This window comes from Sphaerodactylus townsendi, linkage group LG04, assembly GCF_021028975.2.
Source record: "Sphaerodactylus townsendi isolate TG3544 linkage group LG04, MPM_Stown_v2.3, whole genome shotgun sequence".
In the NCBI taxonomy this organism is placed as follows: domain Eukaryota; kingdom Metazoa; phylum Chordata; class Lepidosauria; order Squamata; family Sphaerodactylidae; genus Sphaerodactylus; species Sphaerodactylus townsendi.
The window spans coordinates 40,633,573-40,661,450 of record NC_059428.1 but is presented as its reverse complement, the minus strand read 5'-3'; the positions used below and the strand labels follow the sequence as shown (position 1 = coordinate 40,661,450).

The 27,878-nt window shown below is 43.0% G+C and overlaps 1 protein-coding gene across 1 annotated transcript; it reads left to right on the top strand.

Moving 5' to 3' along the window:
* Positions 1–624: 624 nt before the first annotated feature.
* Positions 625–27,009, top strand: TBX19 (T-box transcription factor 19). The gene is made up of 8 exons (XM_048494621.1): positions 625–821; positions 10,417–10,681; positions 12,843–12,977; positions 16,966–17,027; positions 17,382–17,443; positions 19,781–19,972; positions 22,742–22,877; positions 26,093–27,009. The coding sequence occupies exons 1-8, from the start codon at positions 625–627 to the stop codon at positions 26,334–26,336; spliced, it is 1,293 nt and encodes a 430-aa protein (XP_048350578.1). The 3' UTR covers positions 26,337–27,009.
* Positions 27,010–27,878: the final 869 nt, after the last annotated feature.

Below are 27,878 nucleotides of genomic sequence, written 5' to 3'. Positions count from 1 at the left end.
ATCTTTCTGCTTCTTAATTCTGCAGAACTAAGTAGCTAGGCTCAAATGTAGGAAATATGCACATGTTTTCTTCAGTTTCAAGTCCATGAATGTTTGCTTTAATGATCATAATCTTTACTGTTTGAGATAAATGGGCAAATTCGTACTTGGAACAGAAAGACCAACACATGCTTTCGAATGCTATTCTCTTATCCCCTTTTCAGCAGGAATTTGCATCTCCACAGACCCACTTTCCCTTCATTGTTTCAGTTGAAACATTAAACCATTTTCATTAATGGAAAAATATAGTTCTTAAGCAGAATAATTAGACCCTCCTCAAAAAGATAAAAGCTCACTGATTTGAATGGAAGGTTCTTCTTCACTGGCAGCCAATTGCACAATCAGGCTGCCTCCCACCTGACAGAGAGTAATTAGGGAATGGTTGTGTGAGCATGTTAAAACCTTAACACTCAGGTGTCATCTTCCTGTTGGGACATAGTAGGGGAAAGAACAAGTCCATGGCAAAAGACTGAGGTGAACCCATTTGTTCCACTGTGCTTAATTAATTGGTTTGGGTTTAGATCTCTGGGGTGGTGACTGCTTTTTTTTTAAGTCATCTGAGAAGTTTCTGACATTGAAGTCCCCATGACTGATTTGAGCTGCAAAAAGCATACTGACTGCACCATCTCTAGACTGCTCAATGTTGTGGAGAACGAGCTCCAAGCTGGACGAGACAAAGGAGACCCCACTGAGAAACAGCTCCAGGTGGTTTTGGAGGATGCTGCATTATGGCAAAGATTCAAAGAAGTGACGAATGAGATGATTGTCACCAAGAATGGAAGGTTAGTATCTTCTCCTTTACGGAAGTGTGGGGTGGAAAAAGGTGCTCTCTGAAACAGCAGCTGAACGAGCAATGAGGTTGATCCACAGCGATGTTCCCCTGCACAGTCCAAATGAGATAACTATGCAGGAAGCTTAAGGGAAGTTTTCAGCAACTCCTACTTATTTCAGTGGGGCTTACATAGGAGGTTTCCCCTGCAGATTGTGGTCAATTTTTTGTGTGTGCAAACAATCCTTTTTCAATATTAACAGGATGTTACTATTTATGTAAGTTTTTATGGATGCCATTAATGAACACTAATTAACCATTTAAACTCTGATTTTCTTCCCAACGTGGCTCACAACATTATTCTATTTTTTAAAATACTATTTTCACAACAATAATGCTCTGAGGAAGGTTGGGGTGGGAGAAGGTGACCAGTCCAAGGTCACCCATTGTGCTTCCAGGTCAGAAGTGGGGATTTGAGCTTGGGTCTCCAAGACTAGGGTCTGGCTCTTTAACAACTGCATGACACTTAATGAAGCAACTGTATTTGTAAAGGCCACTGAATAAAAGATATATTTAAAGTAAGGCATATTTGGGATGGTACTTTCTTTTTCTGGGCTGGTATCAGCTGTTGAGAGTGCATAAGCTGACTAGGCACAAAATTATTCCTGAAAGACTTTCTTCTGACAGGTCCTTCACCATCATGATGCCTTTCCAATTGGCCATGCTGGCAGGGGCTGATGGAAATTGTAGTCCATGAACATCTGGAGTGCCATAGGTTTGCCACTACTGGGCTATATGCTCAATATGATTGACATAATGTGTGGTGAATGATCAGGTGTTACATTATTTATTGTATTTATTGCACTTTTAAGTCCATAACAGGATTCACAATGTGACTTAGATGGGATAAACATCAAAATACAAAACCAGTCTGAAAACACATATTATATTAATAGTTAACATGACCTAGCATGACCTGTTACTGCATGCACAAATCATGGGAAGCTCCTATTAGTAGTGCATTCTGCCATGTCATGTATGCAAAGTGATGTTGACATATTTTTATTTGGCACATGGATTTAGGTTCTGTCCACTGAGCCCACTTCTTCTACTGGTTTATGCATAGCTAGATCTCCATAAGGAATTAGCAAACAAATCATTATCTTGGGTGCTGTGTGGTTTCCGGGCTGTATGGCCGTGTTCTAGCAGCATTCTCTCCTGACGTTTCGCCTGCATCTGTGGCTGGCATCTTCAGAGGATCAGCCTTCGACAATAAATCATTATCTGTTGGGTCAGTTTCATTCAGACTAACAAAAATGGGACCTCTCTTTGGTTTCTCTATACCAATTTCTTTAGTTACAGAAAGCTTCATGGAGGTTTGTCAAGAATATCATCTAAAATTCATTAATATCATCTAAAATTCATTTGCCAAGGTTTTGTTGCTGTAGAAAATAAAGGTATCTCCGAATCTAGGTAGCCAAATAGGAAGTGAATCCCAAAACTGGTTGAGAATTCTCACCCACTCAGTCTCTTCAAAAACACTCTGCCGATCATGGTACTCTCAGGGTATGGTTTCAATCTCCTCTGCAGTTGACCCTGTCAGCGCTGGCGCTGGGGTTGGACCAGTTCTTCCCCAACCAAAGTCTTTCAACAACGGGTTCTGCACAATGGGGAATTAAAAACAACAGTCCTCCAGCTCCATTTAATGTCTGGAGCATGTCTTGCTAACCAAGTCAGTCCCAGAACCAAGGGATATTTTGCCACTGGCCCCACAATGAACTGGATCAATTTCCAGTGGGAGCCAATCCCCGCTAATACAGGTTCAGTCCCTTGAGATGCAAGGGGCCCAGTCATTACCTGTCCATCCATCTGTTCAAAGAATATTGGGTGCTTCAAATTCATAATTCAGAAATCACAATCCCAGTCCAGTAGCTACTACTGGGTTAATCACACGGCAGTAGTCTGCAATGGCCTGCAAAGTCCAATGCAGACTATGGACATAGCCCACACCCAGAATCTGCTATGGCCTGCAAAATCTTTTTTTTTTTTTGCAAAGTCTCCATACATTTAACTTGAGCAATAAGGTTCCACTCTGACCCGGCCTCTGGCACCATCTAAGCAAGGTTGGACCATTTTCCATGTAACCTTGGGGCGGTGACCTCTTTATCTGTCAGATCCTCAGCTCAGATCTCACAAGCGCAGAATTAGGTGCAGTGGTTCCCAGACCTGGTTGAGATGCAGGTAAGGAACTTCACTTAGTCAACTTAGGCAGGGTTTTCTTCTTTCTCACCCCCTCACTGGTCGGTACAGAGGGTCAGGACCTGGACTGGGGAAAGGAAGCTTTCATATGTCTTTCCCCCTGCAAATGGAGACACAATCTCAGGCAGTGGCGGTCACACTCTGTCTCCTTACTGGCCTTTGTGCCTCCCACATCCCCTTTCACTGGGATCCCTGCATGGCTAGGGTTGCTAGGGGTCCCTTTGTGGTGCTTGGATTGCTTCATAGTCTGCAGGCACCCTTCTGCAACAGGTGGATCCATCCCATTATCATCCCAGGGGTCTCCTGCACCAGTGACCATTTTAGTACTTCTGCATCAAGCCTGCCCTTAAAGAGATTCACTTAGGTAGCTTCAAGTCAGGTATGGATATGGCTGGCACAATGCTGGAATCCAGAGGTGTATTCAAAAACAGACTGGGTCCCCTGTCACAGGCACTGCAGCTATGCATAGGCTTTACCCTCCTGAAACAGCTCCTCAAAATGATCACACAAGGCAAGCATAAAATGATCCACGTTCCCCAACTGGCAGCACCTATCTCAAAAAGCCCAAAGAACCATGTGGCAGCTTCTCCTTTCAGTAGGGTGCCCATGTAGTGCATGTGATTCTCCTCAGAAGTAAATGAATCTGCCCAATTCTGCATGAAAGCTGCTACCTGGATCATGAAATAGGGTTGCTTCTCAGCAGCTCCGTCGAAGGAGGCTTTCAACTCCCAAACCACAGCTCCACAAGGAGCCCCTATCATTGGGGGATGGTGCAAAGGTGAGCTCCACTGGTGTTACTTGCCTTAGACTGGATGTGACCAACGGTTATACAAGTAGAGGCAATTCCCAGACCTACACCATCCAGGTGTAAGAATGGTTCTCAAGGCAGTGCCTCCGGTCTTCATCTTGGATCAAGCTGAGGAGGAGCACAGTCAAAGACCTTACGACACTTGGGTATCAAGACTTTATGTTCCTCCAAATGCAAACATATCCTTTGCTCCAGCATAGAGGTGGGTAGGCACAGCTTCACATTACCAAGACTCATATAAAATCAGTGCTCCCAAAACTTGTGCCAGTACAACCACAAGGAGGAAAAGAAAAACTCTGCAGTGCAGAAATGCCAATTGGACCCATTTGATGGGAAGATGGATTAACCACCCTCACTGGATTGTTATCGAAATCAGTTTCTGTGTCAGGCCTGTAATGTGTACAACTCCCTAAACATGAAGAACTACAACACAAGTCCCGGGACAAGAAGGTATAATTTTATTCTCTTGTATGTGTTGCAGTATTTTACATATGATAATCCAATTAAATCATTCACTTTTACAGAATCTTGGTGTTAAGTAGCATGTCTGTCAGGGCTGTCCTGAGGGCTTTTGGCCCTCTTGGCTGGCTAGGCTGGGCACGTGTGTATCCTATGCTGCTAGCCAGCCACCTGTGTTCCCAGTCCACCAGCTAGACAGCCATCTTGGCAGGCATGCTGTAAGTTACCGGCCAGCCAGTCAGCACGTGTGTGCACCTCACGCTGGCCTGGTAACTCAGCATGCATGCCCCAAAATAGTAGTTGGCCTGGTGATGCTGGTATATAGCTCTGGAACTGCAGGTATTGTATGGTTGGGTGTCAACATCTCTGGAGAGGCAAACAAAGATCCTTGATTAAAACTCTTTCAGAGCATTCAGGCAGTCAGACTATGTCCTCCTGAAACGCTAAGATAAATTCCTGCATTATTCAAGAGACCCTGCCCAACTATCAAGTTGGTTGAATTCCATCCATGCTGCTGTCTTTGGAAAGCCAAATGAATTCAGAATACAAAAAGACAGGATCTCAGTGCAGGGGTCCTCCACACAACAGGTACAGAACTGTTAAGAACATAAGAACATAAGAACTAGCCTGCTGGATCTGACCAGAGTCCATCTAGTCCAGCATTCTGCTACTCACAGTGGCCCACCAGGTGCCCTTGGGAGCTCATATGCAGGATGTGAAAGCAATGGCCTGCTGCTGCTGCTGCTCCTGAGCACCCGGTCTGCCACGACATTTGCAATCTGAGATCAAGGAGGATCAAGATTGGTAGCCATAGATTGACTTCTCCTCCATAAATCTGTCCAAGCCCTTTTTAAAGCTATCCGGGTTAGTGGCCATCACCACCTCTTGTGGCAGCATATTCCAAACACCAATCACACGTTGCGTGAAGAAGTGTTTCCTTTTATTAGTCCTAATTCTTTACCCCAGCATTTTCAATGAATGCCCCCTGGTTCTAGTATTGTGAGAAAGAGAGAAAAATTTCTCTCTGTCAACATTTTCTACCCCATGCATAATTTTATAGACTTCAATCATATCTCCCCTCAGCTGTCTCCTCTCCAAACTAAAGAGTCCCAAACGCTGCAGCCTCTCCCCATAAGGAAGGTGCTCCAATCCTTCAATCATCCTCGTTGCCCTTCTCTGTTGAGATACACTCTCTCCTCTCTGTTTTACTTGCTTCCCATGTCTGTCAGGGAACCTCCAGAAATATCCTGAAACTACAATTAATCTCCAGATGACAGAGAGGAGAAAATGGCTGCTTTGGATCATTTAGTCTATTGCACTGTATCTCCTGAGGTCCTTCCGTTTCCTCCACCCAAATGTTGCCCTCTCCAGCCTCCACCCCTAATTCTCCAGGCCTTTCTCAACCCAGAGTTGGCAACTTCTTTCTTCTTGCTCAAGAAATAAAAAAAACAAACAGACATCTAGGCATATTTGACAGATGAGAAAGACTTTGACTGCTCTGGAGTGTCAGAATTTTTCTGTTTGGATTGAGAGCATTTCCAGTTTGCACAAAGGGATATTTTTCAGAGCAGGTCTGTATTAATACATTTCTGACTTCATATCATAACTTTCAAGCCCTGACTCACATTATCAGTTTTTGTGGGTAAGAAGTGCTTGCTTAGGATATGCCTGCCCTAATGCTCCTTATTTTCATTCTATTGTTTCAGTTTGCATTTCACTGTCTTACTTTTTCCTGTCATGTTCTAGTGTTTTGCAATTTACACATGTAAAGATCAGTTCAGGGACACTGACTTTACTCATGTGCAGTTACAGTGCCTGCTTGCAAATATTCATGGCTGCCATTTCAAACAAGAAGCAATATTTCTTGCTATCAACAATATCTGCCCAAGCATCAGGAAGAAGCGTGTGCTGGTATTTCTTTAGTGACACACTGACATTCCCAGAAAAAAACACAGAAGTGGAACCCTAATCATGGATCTCAGGCAAAGTGGCATGCAAACAGCACCAGACCATTCACTGACTTCCCTGAGACATATCTTGGGGGTGGAGGAGAGAGCTAGTGATGGAGAACGATTGTGCATATACTTAGGAGATCTCTTTTCTTTATTATTTTTACCAGGGCTAAAAACAAGTACCATTGTTCCTGAGCTGTTCCTATTCAATCCAACCGTACTTGTACAGGAAATCTCAAATTAACAAGCATTGGTTATAGGTACAATAAATAATACCATACATTGTTTCTAAAATGTTATGTCCTATGTGGTCAGTAAATATGGCTGGGCCATAGGATTGCCATCTTCCAGGTGGGTCCTGAAGATAACCCAGAATTTCAATTGATCTGAGGGATGCCAGCCTCCAGGTGGCACCTTGGGATCCTCCCCAAAATATAGCTCATCTCCAGGTTACAGCAAGAAAACGGCTGCTTTGGAGGGTGGGCTCTATGGCACTGTACCTCACTGAGGTCCCTGCCCTTCCCAGACTCCATACCCAAATCTCTAGGAATTTCCCAATCTGGTTCTAACAACCATACTTCCATCAAAGGTAGGGGCATCCTTGGGGAGAACTTCAAGGGTGGGGGTCAATGGAAAGAGCTTCAAGGGTGGTGGTGGTGGTAGTTGGGAGAGCTTCAAGTGTGGGAGGTCGCTTGGGACAGCTTCAATATTGGAGGAAGATGGAATGAAGCAAAAAATAGGGAGAAGGGATGCATTGACTCCACAAGTTTCTTGCAGGTTCCCACTTGTTCCATCTAACCTCCATGCACCAGAATCCATGCAGTGGTCCCATGTAACAAGGAGAGGGAAAGGAGAAGTTGGAGTGAATGAAGTCAGTGTGAGATAAAGGCAAACTTTTTGCCAGTGCAGAATGGGAGCAGAGAAGATGAGTCCTGTCTATGCTGGGTAGCCTTTCCAGGCAATGCAGTGAAGCAAGTGACTCTCTGCAGAATGGAGTGTATTGCAGGCAGTCCCTTCCTGAAAGGGGGCTAGGAGCATGTAAATGGGGAAACTAGGATGTAAACAGTTATTTGGAAATAAAGCCATGAACAAGTCAAGCTGTGTGTCTATGGTGCCTTATGCCTCAGAAGAGACTTGGGAGTGGGGATTATCATCATCATCATCATCATCATCATCATCATCATCATCATCATCATCATCATCATCATCATCATCATCATCATCATCATCATCATCATCATCATTATTATTATTATTATTATTATTTACTGGGTTTCTAGACCGCCCTCCCCCGGAGGGCTCAGGGCGGTGTACAGTGTACGGTGTACAGGGTGGTGTACGGTGTACAGTAAATTATTTATTTATTTATTTATTTGTTTGTTTGTTTGTTTGTTTGTTTGTTTGATATACCGCCCTATCCTCAAAGGGCTCTGGGCAGTGTACAGCATACATAAAATCATCATAAATACAATTATCATAAATACAATTAAAATAGCAGTTATTTCCTAACATATTTCCTAATATTATGATATTCCCTTGTCCCTAAAATGATTACATGTTTGTATTTTTATTTTCAGGGGGGTTAAATGGAGAAGTGAAAATATCCTTCCCACTTAATCTAAAGTGGTGCAGCCCAGGCTGCCATTTTGAAATTCTACCACCTCATTCTGCTGCATGTAATGACCAAGTATTGATCAAGTATATTAGGGCTGTGTGATTCAGGTATGCCAGGAAGTAACTAATGGAGAGGCACCAAGGATTTTCAAGCAATTTCTGATTTTTCATGGTGGTTGATTATTTACTTCCAGTTCACCTATGGTTTTCTTGCATATCTGAATCTATTCCCATTCAGTTCCTTTTCCTGGGAAGGAAGGGAGGGTTTTAATTACTATATTTTTATTGTAAAGTATCATTATTAGTGCTTTTATTTTTCATGTTATAGTATTGTTACTTCATAATTAAGATAATTAAAAATAGCAAACAATAAAATTTGCTGCTGAAGCACATTTTTTAAAGGCAACACAATACATTATCTATCAAGAGTTTCTGGTCTCTCAATTTAAGTTGCAAAAATGGCCACCAATCAAACCTGAAAAAGACCACACACACTCAAAAGAAAAAAAGACAAAAGGCATAAAATGTGACCAGACTGACCATAACATTGTTTGGAACATCTGCAAAAACAAGTCTGAACAAATCATGGTAATTCTAAATTAATGGTCAAAATGGAACCAAAGATCATTTATGCTTGCACTGCTTACCCTGTGGCTGTTGACTTCACTGTGGGGTTTTACCCACATCATTTTGTTTACACAGGGATTCTTCTCCTGCAGAGCCATAGTGAGGGGGAACTGTGCCCAGGCCACATGTGTGCCCTGCACCCCCACCACACCTCTGCCTGTCCTGGAACACCCTGAAACACCCAAAATGCCCCCCACCCCCACACCAGTGCGCGCTCAGTGCAAGATGCCTCCTCCCCCTGGGTGCTACACCACTCCTCTCCTGTGACCGTGTCCCTAGCTAAGCCACCATTTTGCCCACCTATCGCTTCCATGTTGTTTTCATGAAACCTCCATTCTGGGGAGGTTGCCTGCCACCATTCCACACAGGGCACAATACAAACAATTTTTGTGGGTGGAGGGGACTCCACACAGGTCCTGTTCCCAAAACAAGTTTGGCCCAGGTTATTTTCCTTAACTTGGGATTTTTGAAAATCGCTAAACCAGCAATCCTGTTGTAAAATCCTGGGTTAGAGCTGCTCCAACATGAACATCCAGGGAGGAGGCGCTTTATTCCCCCCCTTCCCCCATTCACTGTAAGTTCCGCACTGTCCATTGTCAGGGAAAATCCACCCACTTGCCCTTCTATGCAGGCCACCCAGCAAGTTGTGGACAGATTCTCTGAGAGCCCCACAGGGTACAGAATCCCCCAAGCATGTTTTCTTCCCATGGGAGCAAATATGCCCAATCTACAGCAGCACATTCATTACTGCCCTGCAGTTGCAGAGAGGTCCCTTTTTCTTTTTTTAAAAAAATTGTGTGTTGCACATGCACAGGTATGCAAGTGCAGCTGATTTGTATTGTGGGATGGTTGGCATGGCTGCGGGGGCTAATTTCTGTTTGCTTGCACAGCTATAATATGTTGCAGGAAATAAAAAAGTCTCTGTGTGAAGGCGCAAAAGCAACCCAGATTATTTCCACGGGCTCCATAGCTGCCTGCATGGCACGTATGTGAACAGGACGAAAGAAAACTAGTTCCTTTTTAACAACTGCAACCCATTACACATTTGCTGTGCAGAATCCACCAATGTCAATTTCAGCATCAAAATTTAAAAAGCCTTTCTGATCTTTCTGAAATGGTAATCTGAAGAGTGGGAGAAACTGCTGCTGTGTTGGTGGGGGAAGGTGAGAAGGAGTGAGAAAACCTGAAGAAAGCTTAATTCACAGTGATCTCCTTCACTTTCCCTTTGAAGGGAGAGGAAAAGTCGCACAGCTTTTGTATATTGTGGGGATTCTCTGATCTGAAAGTGCAGTGAATTCTGCACAGGGGAAAATTGTTTGTAACCAAGAATCAAACCCAAAGGCAATGTATGCTTAATGTGAAGGGGTCCACAAGTGTATAAATGGCAAAATGTCTGTTGAGGTTCATTGTGTTAGGTACCACTTCTACTGTGATCCTAAATCATGTTTGCTCATAGAAGAAGAGAAGAAGAGTTTGGATTTATATCCTCCCTTTCTCTCCTGCAGGAGACTCAAAGGGGCTTACAATCTCCTTGCCCTTCCCCCCTCACAACAAACACCCTGTGAGGTGGGTGGGGCTGAGAGAGCTCCGAGAAGCTGTGACTAGCCCAAGGTCACCTAGTTGGCATGTGTGGGAGTGTACAGGCTAATCTGAATTCCCCAGATAAGCCTCCACAACTCAAGTGGCAGAGCTGGGAATCAAACTCGGTTCCTCCAGATCAGAGTGCACCAGATCATAGAATCCTTAGGGAAAGAAAATCTGTTTTGATTAAAGTTATCCTTTAACAAATACCTTGATTTATGTAATGGAAGTTACTGAATACGTAGCACAATTAGATTTATTTGCTAGTTTTAACTTCATGGCTTCTCATAACTGAACTTCTCTTACAGACGGATGTTTCCAGTTTTAAAGATTAGTGTTTCGGGCTTGGATCCAAATGCCATGTATTCTTTCCTGCTGGATTTTGCTCCAACAGACAGCCACCGCTGGAAATATGTGAATGGAGAATGGGTGCCAGCTGGGAAGCCAGAGCCATCGAACCACAGCTGTGTCTACATCCACCCAGACTCTCCCAACTTTGGGGCCCACTGGATGAAAGCCCCCATATCTTTCAGCAAAGTGAAACTTACCAACAAGCTGAATGGGAATGGGCCGGTAAGGCGCCAATGTTTGACTATGCCTGTTGGCTTCAGTCACAGGCTTCTAACCATCAAGAAATATCAAGGGTGCATTTACGTAATTAGAAGGGCCCTTAGAGGCCTCTTCACCCACAGATGCCAATTATTCCTTGGAGTCCAAATGTAAACAGGAATAAACAGGTCTTAATTGGAGCTTTCAGATTTTAATGGACTCCTTGATGTTAAGAGAGACTGAGTGCACTGTGGTTGAACCATCAGGGAGAGTTTTCCCCACATAGTTTGCCTTGTGTATTGAGGTTTTTACACAGGACTTCAGAGAAGGGGGAAATTATTGTGGGTATTGAGGTTTTGTTTTCTCCCCCATGGTGTTTGGTACGTAAGTAGAATGTTGGCAATCATCAGGAACTAGAATAAAAGGTTTCTCCTAAATGAAATAATTACCATGCTTGCTTCTGCTTCATGGTAATTATCAATATTCTATTGAATCATCTTTGGCCTGTGGAATAATAATAAAAAGCATCTACTTGTACCAGAAAATAAGTGGCATTCTCTCTGAGACCCTTAAACATGGAAAGAGGAAAGTTGGCTTTGTTGGGTAGCTTGTTTATTTCATATGGTTCTTGGATGACAATGTCATGAATTACCTTTGGTTTGTTTGATACAAAACTCCACTGGTGGAATAAACCCATCGGCAAATCCATTAGCAGGCAAATAATTATTTTTAGCTGGATGTTTGATCTGCATAGGTTTTGTCTGTGGTCATTTCAAAGCTTATCTGTCCCCAAGTTAGATCATAATGAATGTAAGAAAAACTAGGGACAGGGCTGCTAGTTTAAAGTCTCACATTGGGTAGTGGCAGTGCTTAAAATGGAACGCTGACCCCTTGAGCTCTTTGGTCCCACATTCCAAATGCAAGTCTGCTCATTCACTGGAAGAAGCCTAAAGAGTGGGGTATACAATTACATTGAGAGTCAATACCCCTTATTCACTAAATGGTTAATGATGGACTGCAATTACAAATAATTTACACTACCAGCTACAGGGAAGATGTAATCATACAAGCTGAAGAGCTTGAAATTTTGGCTATAGTTGAATGGGACTTAGCTGCACTCCCATGATACCAGCCACTTTTAAAATCTGAAGTTAACAGCCAACTTCTTATTTCCTGAGTAGGTTTGCCATTTGCCTTCCTGTGTCAGGTAAGCCCCTACCCCTTGGCCCCAATTGTTGCCCTTGAGAAATTGAATAGAGGATAAAGGATAAAGAAATTACTAGAAAAATGTCTCCTTGGTGAAGATTTAGGTATTTCCCCACGTCTCAATGTCTTGACCACAGAGATTGGGGGAAATTCCTAGAGCATCATATGGAAGTGATATCACATCATTCTCACATTCCACCCTCCACAGGCTGCTCTAACATTCTCCAGGCATTTACCAGTGCAGTTCTGGCAGTCTGAATGATCTGTATTTTATGATGAGATCTCTCTCTCCCAAAAACAAACCAACCAACCATCCATTCAATTTGGTTTAGTCCTATGGTGCAGAGATGAGAATGGGGTTAATACTTCTTCCCAATACCATTTCCCCATATAATGCTCTTCAATTTGTTATTAGCCTCGGTAAAGAGCTATTGTGCCCCATCTCTAGGACTAAAGGAAGATTTGTGGTGTATTGATTGAGCAACTAACCAGTAGGCTCAGAAAGGTGTAATAGTGACAGTAGGGGGCAAGCTTTTGGTATATTGCCTGCAAATGTTTCCAGGAATTGTTAACCTTTGCTTAATACCACTGCCTTCTAACTTAACTTCAAATGAAGATTTCTCTCCCTCCTTTTGAAGTGGTACATTTTCCCATTTTTAATTTAATTCAGACATACTAGTGCAACAATTTCATAGAATGTGCCCTTCTCCTATACTGCTAAAACCTGTCTTGGATATGATCTGTCATTTTGTACCTAGTAGTCTAATGATTTGGAAGTTACTCTATCCCATTACTAAATCCTGTTGAAACCAGTGGAACAAATCTAATTGCTTAAATTTTGCAGCAATTCTGTAGACACCCCATAGAAATAAGTGGATTTTACTTCTGAGTACACAAACATATGCTGAGGTTGCATGTAATTACAAACTTCAGGAGGACTATTTGTCATTAATTGAGCTCTCTCTTTTTATCACTATAGATTATGCTAAATTCTTTACACAAATATGAGCCTCAAGTTCATATTGTCTGCGTTGGAGGTCCACACAGGATGGTAATGAATTGTTCCTTTCCTGAAACTCAGTTCATAGCTGTGACTGCTTATCAAAATGAAGAGGTAGGTGGGTTTAATTCTAAAAAAAAGTTTATATTTTTGGATATAGAAGATGATTTGTCCAAAAAGTCACACAAATATACCTTTATCTGATCTGCAGGGATATGAAATAATGTTGCTCAAGTCTTCCCCTCTTCCCTTTTTGTTCATTGTTGTTAAGTGCTTTTATACTGCTTTTTTTAAAAAAAGAACAATTTGGTAAATGCTGGTGTGACATGCATTCCATTGTTGCTCCATTTGCACTTGCAGCAGAGATACTACAAGGCACATGGTAATCTCATCTCACCCCAGTTAGCAATGATTTCCCTTGCTGGTTACATATGAATTGCATTGCTCCCCCTGCCACTGATGACATAACACTGCCATGACTCTACTCACCTACTCACATTTTGTTTTGAATCAAAACTTTTGATGCATATGCATAGTGCTGCTTTAGCAGGAAATCATAATGCAGCACTACGCCTAAACAAAAACCCTGCACATTTGCATAGTGCTGCTCCAGGGTAACATAGCTCTAGAATCCTTTTGTAATGCTAATTGCTGAAAGCTACTGGGTCCTGGGTCCCTTGTGGTCCCCTTTGAAAAGATTATTTGGCCACCTACTGCTTGGGGGAAGGAGAGAACACTCTTCAGGAATGTTTCAAACTGAATGAGTCAAGAAAAATACTTGCCACCAGATCCAATTTAAAAAATACATTCTCAAGTTTCTTGGTGTCAGGGACAGCAGCAGAGCAGTTCATTGTGAATATACAGAAGAAAGGGTGGGGGGACATTGTAACAGAAGGTGTTCCCTTGTAAGCCACCTTCTGGATGCATGTGAAAGACTGTCTTAACACCAGGCCAGAAAAGTTTGTTCCCCTTACCCAAATGAAGAGTTTTTGGCAAAAAAGGCCATTCATTATTTGAACAGGAATTGAGAGTCACATTGTGTGGAAACAAACAAGCAAACAAAAGACAATGAAGCACAACTAAAGTTGATGAAATGGAGAAAAACACTTCTTGTGGAATAGGTTTGCCAACCTCTACGTGGGGCCTGGAGGTCTCCTAGAGTCACAACTAATGTGTCTATGAATTTTTCCATCAGTTATGTTCTCCTGAGCCCTGGCCCAACTAGCATTCAAGAGGCGAGAGATAGGGTGAAATAAACCAATTGTCTATTGCTGCTGCAGCACCAATTTTCAATAAAGGCAGAAGTCCAGTATTCAGTGGGTTTCCAGGCTTTATGCAGGTTACAGAGTCATAAAGTCAGCATCATCACAGCATCATGCTGAGGTCAGACAGACCCCCCAAAAAACATGCCAGCACATATGAAAACCTTCTTCATACAACTCATGATCTAAAAGAGGCACCTTGGTACCTTTCCTGGGTGGAGATTTTACATTAAAATGAGGCAACAGGGTCATTCAGGTGCCAGCTTGACCCCATGTGATACCTTATTTATTCTGGAATCCGGGAGATGTTTTGACAACAGAATATATGGTTCTCATCCTTCAAGTGCTGATCAAAGCAACATTGGCATTATTACATCACGGGAGGAAGGCACAGGCAACAAGATGTCTCTGTAAGTTACTCAGGAGGGGTTGAGTGTGAATTCTAACACCTGTCTTCCTGACATATTTAACATAACAGCTTTGTTACGTTAACTGGATGCTCTCTTTGAAAACGTCTTTACAACAGAGGCCCAAAGTACTGCTAGATGGAAACCAGCATATCTAAAAGTTAAAACTTTATACTGTGCATTATTCTTTTGATTTTCCAAACATCTTTCCAGACAAAACTATAGTGCACACTTCATTCCAAACGACATATTATGAAGGGCTGGCACATTTAGCTATAAACAATGCACTTATAGCCAGTAGCTAGTATTTCAACAACAACAACAACAACAACAAAACTTTTACATCTTCACACATAGCAGAATACTAAGACGTTTCCAAAAGAGGGGCTATTGAAACCCACAGAATAAAACAGTGCATTTGCAGTTAACATTTTCTTCTCAAGAGATGGTACCATACAACTGCTATCCAGGTTACAGAGATCTCTCAGTTGCCCTGAGAGAAATCAGTTGCCCTCACATCCCTGCTGAGTCCCCTCCTTTACTATAATTGCAACTTCCCCAGGCTCCTTCCCCCAATTTTCCCAATTCAGAGTCGACAACCCCAGGAATCAGCATGGGAGGAAGCCAGCACAAAGCTGTCATGTATCTCAAACCTCACATTTATCCAAGTACTGATCTCAAGTTGCATTTGTAAAGAAGAAGAGAAGAAGAAGAGTTTGGATTTATACTCCACCTTTCTCTCCTGTAAGGATACTCAAGGTAGCTTACAAACTCCTTTCACTTCCTCTCTCCACAACAGACACCTTGTGAGGTAGATGGGGCTGAGAGAGTTCCAAAAAAATTGTGACTAGCCCAAGGTCACCCAGCAGGAATGTAGGAGCGTGGAAACACATCTGGTTCACCAGATAAGCCTCTGCCACTCAGATGGAGTGGGGAATCAAACCCTGTTCTCCAGTTTAGAATCCACCTGCTCTTAATTACTACATCACACTGGCACCTTGGCACTTTCTGGCAAAAAGATGCATGTAGGCAGGATCTGTGCATTTACTGTAACCTGTGATCAGGGCTGGACTGAACAGCCTATTAAACATCAGCTTCCTGTTTGACACCAGCGAACAGAATGTGGGTCAAGCAAGCAGCTGGTTCAAGCACACAAAACTTCTTAGGATTCCTTAAAAAAATATTAAGGATTTATTTGATGAGCCATGCGCCTAGCTCAGTTACATGGGGGTATCTTGGGGCGGGGGGAGGACTCGAGACCTCGGTCTCGGTCACCTGGGAGGTGCATTTGGCTTCTCCCCCCTGGCCAGGAGGCCCGCTGTGTTGCCCCTGCTGTCTGCCCTCCTTCAGGCAAGGAGTCCGAGAGCCAAAGAAGCTCTCACCGCCACAACATCGTCAAAGCCTCTGGTGCTTGACAATTAAGCTTTCCCTCTAGGAGAGGAGCAGCGGCCGGAGGAAGCCTGGGGGCTGGGACAAGCCAAGGCCAAAGAAGCTAAAGAGGCCCTCCCAGGCCTGTCCCCGGCCCCAGGCTCCTGCCAACTGCAGCGCCGCTCCGAAAAGTCAGTCAAGCTTGTTCTGCCGCCACCAGAACATGTTCTGCCGCCACTTGGACCACACAGGGATCCAACGCCATTCCCACAAGTCTGGGTTCAAATCTCCAGTGGGGATGTGCTTCTCACCCTTGTCTTTCTTGGAGGCCTTCAATTCGGAGAGATACATCCGGTTTACTGGTTTACCAAGTCCAAGCTTGCAGACAGGCAAGCAAGCAAGTAGAAACCCGTCCAGGGTGGGGGTGAGAGGACTCAGATGTCATTCCCTGCACGTCAGAAGGCCTTAGGTTGGAGTTTGGGGCCGGGGGTGGGTGGGTGCAATTTCAGTCCTTGCCCCAGGGGCTATTTTTTGTATATTTTAAAAAAGTTAGCTTGCTTTTTAAAAAGTTACTCCAAGTGGCTCATGGATGGAAAAGTATTTGGTAACTCTTCATTATGATGTAATCCTTCTGTTGTCCTGACGCATGAAGACTGTGTCCAGTACCACCTTTTAATATCATGAGCCCAATGTTGCTTTTCTTCTATGTCAGTTATTCTACAGCATATGGAAGAAACATTTATGGCAAAGTTGGAGCAGGAATTCCTTGCCATTTCTGCTGTATCTTCTGGCAGTGAAATAAATGATGTTACTTTCAGAACAGAGAACCCAACTGATGTATTCGTTAAACAGAATACATGTTTACCAGATCACGACCACACAGCCCAGAAAACCCACAGCAACCAGTTGAATCCAACCGTGAAAGCCTTCAACACTACATAGAATACACGTTGGCTTGTGTGTTAATGATTGGGAGTAAAACTAAAACCCATTTTTATGAATGGAAATTGGGTTCAAGTTCAGATAATCTTGTTAACAAAACTTTTTTTCCCTCCCCAATTCAAGATAACAGCCCTCAAAATCAAGTACAATCCTTTTGCCAAAGCCTTTCTGGATGCTAGAGAAAGGTGAGTTCACTTTACAATATGGTTCATGGCGCTTATTTCACCTAGCGTACAGGTGTGATCTTAGATAAGCCTGGTCTCTATTCCCTCATTCTTGTTATCTGTGGTGTGGAAAGAGCAATCATAAAGGCAGTGTATGGCACACTGATATTATTATCATTATTATCACAATCATATCCCATACTTTCTCCAAGAACTCAGAATGGTATACTCTGTTTTTCTCCTCAGAGCAATCTTGTTCAGTAAGTCAGGCTGAGGCCCAGGCTAACCCAGTGAGCTTCATATGAGGGCGTTTTTGAGCATGAGGGAAGTTTCATTAAGATCACCAAGGTAAATTTGATATACATTTCTTTTCAGAAACCATACAAAGGATACCTCAGATACTGCTTCTGAAAGTCAGCACATGACATATTCTCACTGTAAGTTTTCTTGCTTTTTTTAAAAAAATCTGAATGGGTAGATGTACCGTAATCAGAGAAGTCCCGTGTCCCATCTGCTTCATCTTTCTGGTCTGACCATAGTTAGTGCCATATGCTTTAGGAAAGATGTAAAAGGCAATGGTGGGATAACTAATCTTGTGTATATGTGTATAAAGTGCTGTCAAGTCAGAGGTGACCTTCAGCAACTCTATAGGGTTTTCAAGGCAAGAGATATTTGGAGGTGGTTTGCCTGCCTCTGAGTGAGTTAACAGAGTTCTGTAATAACTGTGACTGACCCAATGTCACCCAAAAGGCTTCTTGTGGAGGAATCGAACTTGGCTCTCCAGATTACAGTTCGGCACTTCTAGCTACTATACCAGGCTGGCTCTTAACCAATCTTGGAGCAGACTGAAACTAATGCAGAATGATTACTATAATTTATTTATTTATTATTATTGACGATGGAAAAGAAGCATTGTAGTCTACCAAGTCTACCCCAATTTTGGCACTTTATGGATGGCCTGAAACATAATGATAACTTTTTCCCATTTCATCTAAGGGCTTTTTGGATGGGTTTTTTTCTGTTGGTTCAGGTTCCAAAATACTTCTAGTTACCCCCTGATTGCTGCTTGTATTTTTGTGCCTTTAGTTTTCTTAACAGTCCTGTCCCCCTGCTCCAATTTTATCCAGCTGTCTTGAGAGAATTTTTACCCGGTGTTTTTCTGGAAGCCAATTTTTATTCACTTTTTTTCCTAGTGCATAATATTTCTATCAGTTTTCTTTGTCCCAGATGACTTTTTAATGATTGGATTACCATAATTGTTAAGCCACTCCTTCTCCCCCCCTCCAATGAATGATTTCATTTTTTAAAAAATGGAGTAGTGTTGTAATGATAGTTTAAACAGGTTTTCTGAATTTCCATCTTTTATTTTTTTAAATGTAAGTCTCTAGCCTCTTTTCTTGCAGAAATACAATTTCCCCCTTATATTTCCATGAGAGAAACGACTGGAGATGTACTTAAAAAATTGGGAATTCAGAGAATCTTAAAGTATAATTATAACACTTCAGCATTTTATCAATATTTTAGGACCATTTTTTACAAAGGTACTCTGTAACCACTGATAACACCACCATAGACAACAGCATCCTCCCTTGAAAATTCTAATTATTTTAGCCACATTGTCAGACAATAAAGTGACTCCACAACTGTACAAAATGCACAAGAGTGGCAAATGTGTAGAAGAGCCCAGTCCATGGTCGATTCCCCACTTACCATTGACCCCCCCCCCTTTGCTGTGCGCTACTCTCAGCGTGCGTCATTTCTGGCGTGCTCCCGGGCTTCCCCATGACCCGGCGCTCTGCGCGGGGTCATCAAAAGGCGCCGTTTTGAGGAGCACCAGGAATGACGCGCGCTGAGGGGGCACGAGAGTGGCAGCGTCGGGGCGGCTGTGTTGTCGCCGCCCCTGTAGTGGGGAGTGCCGCGGGACCCCACGCTACTTGGCGAGAGTAGCGCGCAGCAGATGGTAAGTGGGGAAACGACCCATGTTGTGGATTGACTCCCAAGAAAGAAGAAGAGTTTGGATTTATACCCCACTTCCCCCCCAAACACTCCTGGGGGTTGGTGACTGAAAAGAGCAGTGTGGAGTATGACATGGGGGTCTGTAGTGGAAAGGAGGAAACAGCAAAGCAAAATCACTCCTCCTCTGCCAGTGCAAACAACAACTTGTCCGAATAACATAGTAATCTTGGATAGGGAGTAGAAAGGAATTAGACATAATTACCACGGATTGGATCCAATCCCTTCCTATCCCCTACTCAAGACTATAGTGCTCTTAGTACAAAACAACATGGAGGCAAAAAAGGCAGAGAGTTGAATAGTTTAGTTCATTGTTTTCGTTTAATAATTAAATAAGATGCTGTTTCAGAGCAGGGGGTACATCAAAAACAAAAAGAAGCCTTATTGTGGACTACCTTCTCATCATGTATCTGATGAAATGGACTCTAGCCTGATGCCACAATATGCCACCCAGATGACCCAAACATTATGGAGGGCAGGAAGGTTGTAATGCAGTTACATATCAACCTTCCTCGATGGCTGTCAGCCACTTCAGAGATCTGGCATATATGCATTTAACACTCCCACCCCTCCAATTTATCAATCATCAATCTGGTTCTTGCACTTTTAAAACTGCTTTTCTGTCTTTCACCCATGCAGACTTAAAAAAAACACAGAGAAATTGCTTTAAATGTCTTATGTGAATTTCATCTTCATTGTTAAGATTGTCAAAAACCCCTCACTGAAAAAAAATCAACTCTGTTTTCTTTCTTTTCTCATAGTGGGTAGCTGGTTGATTTCCAGTCCAGATGCAGTGTGTGCAGCAGGAAATTCAAGCTATCAGTACAGTGGCCCTTTTTCTCTGCCCTCATCACATTCTCATCACAGCTGTGAACACTATCCAGCCGCCCTCCGAGGGCACAGAGCTATGCCGTACCCTGCCTCTTACATGCAGAGAAATCACTCCCCATCAGGTAAGTCCTGGTCATTTTTTTTCCTTGAAGGAAAAAAGCAAAATGCCTTAAATGCTATAAATTAATAAAATATGTAACATATTTCCTATAGCTAAATAACCAAATGCATTATACAAAAAGAGATGATAAACAAATTAAAGCAGGCAGAACTGAGAGATGTTTCCTTCTACCTCTTCCATTGATTCTAGAAATGGATACACGAGAGCATGAATACTGATAATTCCCACTTCTGTTTTGTCTCACACTGTTCTGACCTTTGAAATCACTCTTGAGTTCTGTACAAAATGTTTTCTGCCAGGAAAGGTAAAAATGCATTCCCTGGAAAACAGATCTGACAGATGTGCATTTCTAAGTGATGAAAAGTGACAAATTTGTGAACTGGTCTTTTTTTTTTGTCGAAAGCATTTGTCTTAGCTGTTGTCTCTGTCATGGACAGGATATGTCAAATCAATTTTAAGAACATGAGAAAAGCCCTGCTGGATAAGACTAGTTGCCCATCTACTTTAGTATCCCATTTCACCCAGTAGTCAACTAGTTCTCCTGGAGGGCAGCAATAGGGAAAAGCAACCAAGGTCTTCCCATGATATTGTCTCTTGGCACTGGTATTCAGAGGTTCACTGACTGTGCCTGTGAAGGTTCCCTTTAGTCATCATGGCTAGGAGCCACTGATAAACCTATCCTCCATGGATCATTATCTCTTTGAATTTTAAGCAATGCCCGTTCCTTCCCAAACTAAAACATGGACAAACCTTTTGCTGTAACAGACTAGTAGCCTGGCCTCTGAACAAGACTGAAGTAATTTATCAATATGATCGTTTCTTTTCTCCATCACGCTCGGACCAAAGACCTTTGAGGAACATCTTCAGAGCCTTCATCATTTATTAATTAAATTGCTTCATATGTCATCTGCTTTTCTCAGAGATTTGAGGCAGATTGCAGTTATAATAGACAATGCAGTAAAGATGGCACAGTGCATCCCATGAACAGTGACAATAAAATTGGATTATACAAGTTAAAGAACAATGAATTAGACACAACACACTACATTACATAAATTGGATTTCACAAACAAATCCAATAAACTAGATTTCACAATACAGAAAGCTGAATTATAGACAGTATAGTACATTCGGTAATCAATGCAATAGAAAAGGAGAGGAAAAGAAAATTGCCTAGCGATTTCATAGGCATTTAAAATGAAAACTTTATTACCTATGTAGAAATTGTCTTCTGGAAGAATTCCATTTTACCGAAAACAGAAAATGGGAGAGAGCCTCTGATATAAAAGCAAGCAAGGAAGAGACTGCAAAGTTAAGGCCTCTGCAAAGGATAAAAAAATATCCACACATAAATACGATATCTGTATATACTCATGCAGCAAATACAAATACCCAAAAGTGTGTATCAATTCACAATGATATATCCCATTGACATTTCAAAATAAATATTCTATTACAAAATTGATATCAACAATAATGTCTTCTCAAACAAACTAAATGACTGGACACTCCCCAATCATATGTTTAAGGGATATGTCCTGTGAGTTATAGCACCAACATCAGTTGTTTGTCAAAGAGTTGCTGTGGTGTTCAGTATATCCATTTTTTTTTGCTGAAAATGTTGCAACCTAAGTTCCGTGGAGAGAGCAAGTATTAAGGGTGCATTTCATTGCTTTCTGAAATTCTGCATATCCTATTTATTAATCAACCTCCAATACTTATATTATAGGTTTTGTTTTCTGCCTTTATTCAATTAGAGTTTCCAGGAGCAAAGGAGGCTCTGGTCCATTATTCATGGAACACTTACCTCTGGCCTTTTAGCTGCGTACTGGGGCTGTAGTGGGGTCTCCTCGTGTTTCTCTGTTTACATGCGAGGAGGCAGCTCACAGCTCAGCTTTTCTGCTGAACTTTGCTAGGGCTCTAGTTCTCCAGCTTCTCTTAACTCTGCCCATCAACAGCCTTAAAGGCACAGATCTCATCATACCTGGGAGTCTCAACACTAGAGTTCATATTCTCTCCTCGTCCCTTCCCCTCCACTTTCTCTAGAAGATAGAGGCTTGTGTTAAAACAGAGTCTTGTCTGAAATACAGTTTTAAAAGTGCTCCCGATCATCAAGGATGGCGGAAGCAGAGTAGGGGAAGTGGGGTGGAGGCCAATAGAAGCACTGCTTATACTGTTCCTTGCAAAAGCCTCTCAAATTGATATTGTTGTGACATTATAAAACCTTTGTTCCATAGCTGCAGAAATTGCAGGAGTAATGTGCATAAGTAGACCCCAACACATTCTGCCTGGAGAGGGATACCTGTCAAGATTTCTCCAAAAGAGCTCAAGATGGATAGTCCAACTGCAAGGAGCGATCCAACTAATTAGTACAAGTTAACTAATATGCCTGATTATATAAACTGAGACCAGGGACATCAAGTCCTCCTTCATTGAATGGAAGCTGCGTCCTCTTTAAAGAAAGTCAAGGTAGTGAGGAACCCCACATAAATTTTCAAGAGGAAGCATTAATTTTTATGAATATAATTACAAGGCATTACAAAGCAGAAATTGTAATTATATAAATAATCCTAGGTATAATATTTATTTTGAGTGTGTTTACTTTGCCTTATGATGACAATTTAAGGTTCCATATCTTGCCAAATCCAAAAACATATCAGCAATTAGCTTGTTAAAATTTAGCACAATCATATATGATTTGTCGTCTTAAGATAATTTGCTTAGAAATATGCTACAGCTTCTGAAAATTTTTGCATTTTTCCTACAAAAGTGAATTTGATAGAGGGTACCAATGATGATGTTCAAGTATCCCCAGGCCAAGAGGGTTGGACTTCGGTACCATCCAGTCCCCATGCCGGCTTCCTCCCACTGTCGCACAATAATGGCACTGCTACTCCAGGACCTAGGTAAGCAACTTGCATAAACTATCAGCACCCCTGTGACCCCAGCAATGATCAGTATATTAGATCCTTTTGATCTGTGAAGGTTCCTTCACATATAATGTGGCTTCTAATCCTCTGACCTTTATTGCCCGAGAGCTGGGGAAAGTCTGTTCCTTCCTTGCTCACTCGTTTCCATTGAATATGAAATTAACAGAGTTATCTGAATGTCTTACTGAGCTCTAACCTGTCCAGCAGTTCACTAGATAAATTGGAAGTCTTGACTGAATTCTAGAATGAAGGAGTTTCTCATTTCAGCCAACAGTTTCCTCAACACAATTAACTGGCCTCGAGTTTAAAATATGTAGTGACTCAAGGCCAATTGACTGTGTTGATGAAACCGTTTGCTGTTGAAAGCTATGTAGATTGTATCCAGATGAACATTTTCCTCTGTCTTTACTTCGTAACTGTTGTGGATTTTCTGGAGCACCCACACGAATTTGTCCTTTAATCATCTGCTTTCTAGGTTTCCAAATCTGGTAAGTTATCTTGTTGAAGACTTCTACAACGCAAATCAACTGGCTGTTGTGACTTTTCTGGGCTGTGTGGCCATGGTCTGGTAGTTTTTGTTCCTAATGTTCTCCCATATCTATGGCTGGCATCTTCAGAGGCATGCCACAGTAAGATATGTTTCTCTCCATGACACAGTGTGAACATGCTCTAAACCAGGGGTCCCCAAACTACGGCCCGGGGGCCAAATGTGGCCCCCTGAAGGCATTTATCCGGCCCGCCAGGCATGGCGGCGATGGCTCCATTCATGTGCAGTGGGGGCTCGAGGGAGAGGAGGAACCGGCCCCAACGGCTGTTGATTGCAATTACATGATGGCACCCCCAAATCTCCATGAATTTTCTGACCCAGAGTTGGAAACCTTACACGTGGCAACTCCTGCTCCGCCCTTCCCTCTTGGCTACTCCATGTGTTGCTCTCAGGCTTTCTGTTCCACCTCACTCCCATTGGCATCAGCCAAGCTGGTGAATCGCTCACTGGCTGCTAGGGAGGAAGAACCCAGGAAGATACCTGATCCTGGGTTAGATGGAATGCTTCATTGGGAAAGTTCTGCTTTTTTTTACAGGGGAAGGTATTCCACAGCCTCCCCAACAATATTTGGAGCCCACCCTGTACTTGACATACTTTGGTCACTGTTCTAAAAATAGACCATGACAGAAATGCTGAAAGGTGAAATCAAATATTTTACAATCATTTGTGCATAGGAATTTGTTCATAGTTTTTTTTGTCCGGCCCTCCAACAGTCTGAGGGACAGTGAACTGGCCCCCTGTTTAAAAAGTTTGGGGACCCCTGCTCTAAACTAAGGTGAACATACTCTAAACCAAGCTGGACATAGGATCTTATGTGAAGACAAAATCTGGGCAACTCTTGACAGCCATTATGTCAGACTATACCATTGAAAGTCACAAACACTGGGACAGTTTCAACAGAAAGGAAGAGAGTCTGAAAATCAACAACACGTGGCTACTAGTACTAAAATACACCAAAACCAAAACCGAGAGACATTCAAATGCAACTGCAACCAAAAACCCAGATACGTACAAATGTGTCTCACCTCCCTATGAGGGGAACAAAATATGTATACCCACCACACAATCACTTCACACTGGGTCATGGAGAAATTCTTATTTTCCTGTGACATGCTTCTGAAGATGCTAGCCATAGATGTGGGCAAAACGTTAGGAGCAAACATTACCAGACTATGGCCACACAGCCTGGAAAACCAGCAGACTTTGGTACATTGTTGCAGTTGCCAACAGTCAGCAGACTTTGGTACATTGTTTCTCAACCCTGGTTTGGTACAATTTTTTCCAGGAAAGAATACAATTCGAGTGTGTTAACAAAAGTTATGCAAATTTGACAGAATGATTTGTCCTTCCACCAGCCTTTAGCAACTGCCATTTTCTTGCTGTATCCAGAAGGGGTCCCCCCCCCCCCCAAACAGGTTATAACAATCAGCTAGGCGTTTTCTAGGAATTTAGAGGAATTAGTTGATCATGATAATACATTGTTATTTACTGAAGATAGCACAACATAACTTATGTGGCATAGTGGTTAGAGTGTCAGACTAGGGGCCCTTCCGCACATGCAGAATAACACACTTTCAATCCACTTCCATAATTGTTTGCAGCTGGATTTTGCTATTCCACACAGCTGCAAAGTGCACTGAAAGTGGATTGAAAGTGCATTATTCTGCATGTGCGGAAGGGGCCTAGGAGTTGGGACAATTGGGTTCAAATCTCTCACCCAACCGTGAAAGACCCACCAAGGATCTTGGGCCTGTCATTCTCTCAGCCTTACATACCCTCACAAGGTTGTATTGTGAGGATTAAGTGGAGGGAGGACCATGTGAAAAGCTGCTTTGGGCCCTATCCAAAGCTGCCTCAATGGTCTGGATTAGACTGTTAGTCTTGTGCTGAGAAATGACCAGAAGTGGCTGTAGGTGAATGGAGAGGGGGGGTGTAACTAGAGTGCCATCACTAAAAAGGAATAATTCTGTCTGGTTGCTTGCTGTATCTCAGTAGAGTTGCCAACTCTGGGATGGGAAATTCTTGGGCTGGATCCTGGAAAGTGTGAACAGGGTGGGGTTTGTGGAGGGGAGAGACCTAGGCAGGATATATTGCCATAGAGTCCACCTTCCAAAGGAATTTTTTTCAGTACTCCCCCAATTTCAATTTTTTTGAAAAAAGTTCTCAAAAAATGGGAAAAACCCTGTTCTCTTCTTGAATTGTTCCATTTTCCCCCCTGGGCCTTCACAAGCTCTATTTCTGGAAACCGAGGAAAAATTATACCTGACTTTCAAGTGCACTGAACATTGTCAGTGAGGCTTTCCGGCCCTCTGTGGGTCTTTCTGGCTAATCCTTTAGGAGACCCTAAAACAATTTCAGTGTGACATATTCCATTGTCATTATGTGAACATGTTTTTCAAATGATATTTTTATGTGGAGATCACTCTCCTGTGTGTGCTTTAGAGTCTTCACTAACAACAAGCCCGTTACTGTATAGAGAAGTGACTGCTGCATCCAACTTTGAAATATTTCCATGTTTCTGAATTGGGGCTTTCAAGGGAGCCAAACAATTTGGATTGATCACTCTCCACTGTTTAGGATTCTCCAGTAAGTGCTCTACTAGCCTCCCCCCCAAGCAAATATCACTGGTTGTCTTTTATCACAGCCACTATCCATGCCTGTGGACTGTCAGCAACAATGCCGTTAACGTTGCCAGCCTTGCCAGTGATGTAAACAGCAACCCTCCAGGAACATTCCTGCGCAGCAACATCCCATTGTCTGCCACATCCTCGTCTGTTCCGATTCCTCTGCCGGGAGCAGTTGCCAGCAGCATTGAAATACAATTGGAGCCTGCTGTTCCCAGACTAACAGATTCCAGCTGGGCATCTGTAGCTTCGCATTCTTTTTAAGGGATAGCCAGCTGTACAAGGAAGCCAACAGCCTCCTGAATGGAGTTGAACTGAAGGCTGCCATTCTCATAGCCAAGACCCAATGATGCTCCACCTTTTATACTTCTGTCAACTTCAGCTTGGAGTCCAGTAACACATGGAACAAAATGGAGGGAAGGGGGCATCTCTGCTACTTTGCTACTCAGCTCTATGGATACCGGGAGAGAAGAAATTGGAAAGGGAGACTTGCTAGCTGTCCTGCCCAAGGAGAAAGAGAAAGTGACTCCCAGAGGAAGGTTGCCAACTGCCTGGAGAAATCAATGATTCAAGGGACAAGACATTAGACAAGACATTAGATGCTAGTACTTATCTCCATGCCATGAAAAACCCCAGCTGCTCATTTCCACACATTAAGGCTTTATTAGAAGGACAGGAAGAGATTTTTCTCCAGACCTGTTGGCAGCCCTATCTGGGGAGAAGAGTATCACTTTTGATGTGAAAGGGCAAGGTAGAAATCAAATAAATAAAATTAAAAATGAAGTGTTATTTTAATCTGATTTTAGAAATGTGGATGGCTGTAAACTGTGGTTTGCTGAATAACCACTCAGGGACATATTTGTTTTGAGGAGACTTTCAACTTCTGGTGAAAACAGTCTGCTCAGTTTCCCTGTTTAATGTCAATTCTTGACTTCTCTACCCATCCTATTTATGTTTGTATATTTTTAAACCAATCTCATTTGCACTGTAAATCTTGTACTCAGCTCTGCCTCTTCTGTGTTATGTACATGCCTGTGGACTCTAAGCAAGAGCTTAGGATAACTGTAGTAGTGCACTGCCGACCCAGCAGCACCGTAGTAGAACGTTGGGACGCCAACGGACCTGCGGCCTTGCCGGTCGCATCGCACCCCCACTCCTCATCCCCCCATGAGTCACGGGTCATGAACTGTCTGGCTCAGTCACCGGGCGCAGGGACAATGGTCTTGCCCCCAGGTGAGGATTAGGCTCAGACGCGTATGCTCCTCTCCGCACGTAGCCAGATGAGATCATACATCACATGATGATCTCCCGACCTCCCGCCTCCCGTTCTCCCGGAACTCCCCCCAGTCCTCCCTTCTACACGCCCCCGATAGAGTAACAATAAAAGGTGCCAGGAACCGGCAGACGAGAGACTCGCTAGGAACACGGACCTCCGGTCTCCCGCTGCTGGCGATCTCCACCAGATGTTATCTCCGCGTCGTTCGTTCTTACGCTGACGGCGTGGAGTGCGACAACAAGCTGGTGCCGAAACCCGGGAATCCTCGAACCTCCACCCTGCTCACCGTGCGCCTGGGGAAGGGCCGCTGATACCGAAGTCCGCTGGATCGAGCGCATCCAGGGACCACCGCTTTCGGTATCGCCTGTCCTCTGGATCGGCGCATCCAGAGACACGCGTCCTAGGACACTCTCGTCCGGACGGAACACCGGTGAGTATGGGGAGCTTGCAAAAGCAGGGCTTATGACAAGCACGTTGGCGAACTGTAAGCGTGAACGAACTCCGGCAGGGTTCATGTAAGGAGAAGGGAG

Coding starts and splice junctions, on each gene's coding strand:
- TBX19 (XM_048494621.1), top strand. CDS start 625: ATGACTGATTTGAGCTGCAAAAAGCATACTGACTGCACCATCTCTAGA. Junction 17,028..17,381: donor TTTCTGGATGCTAGAGAAAG/GTGAGTTCACTT, acceptor ATTTCTTTTCAG/AAACCATACAAAGGATACCT. Junction 22,878..26,092: donor ACTGCTACTCCAGGACCTAG/GTAAGCAACTTG, acceptor CTTTTATCACAG/CCACTATCCATGCCTGTGGA.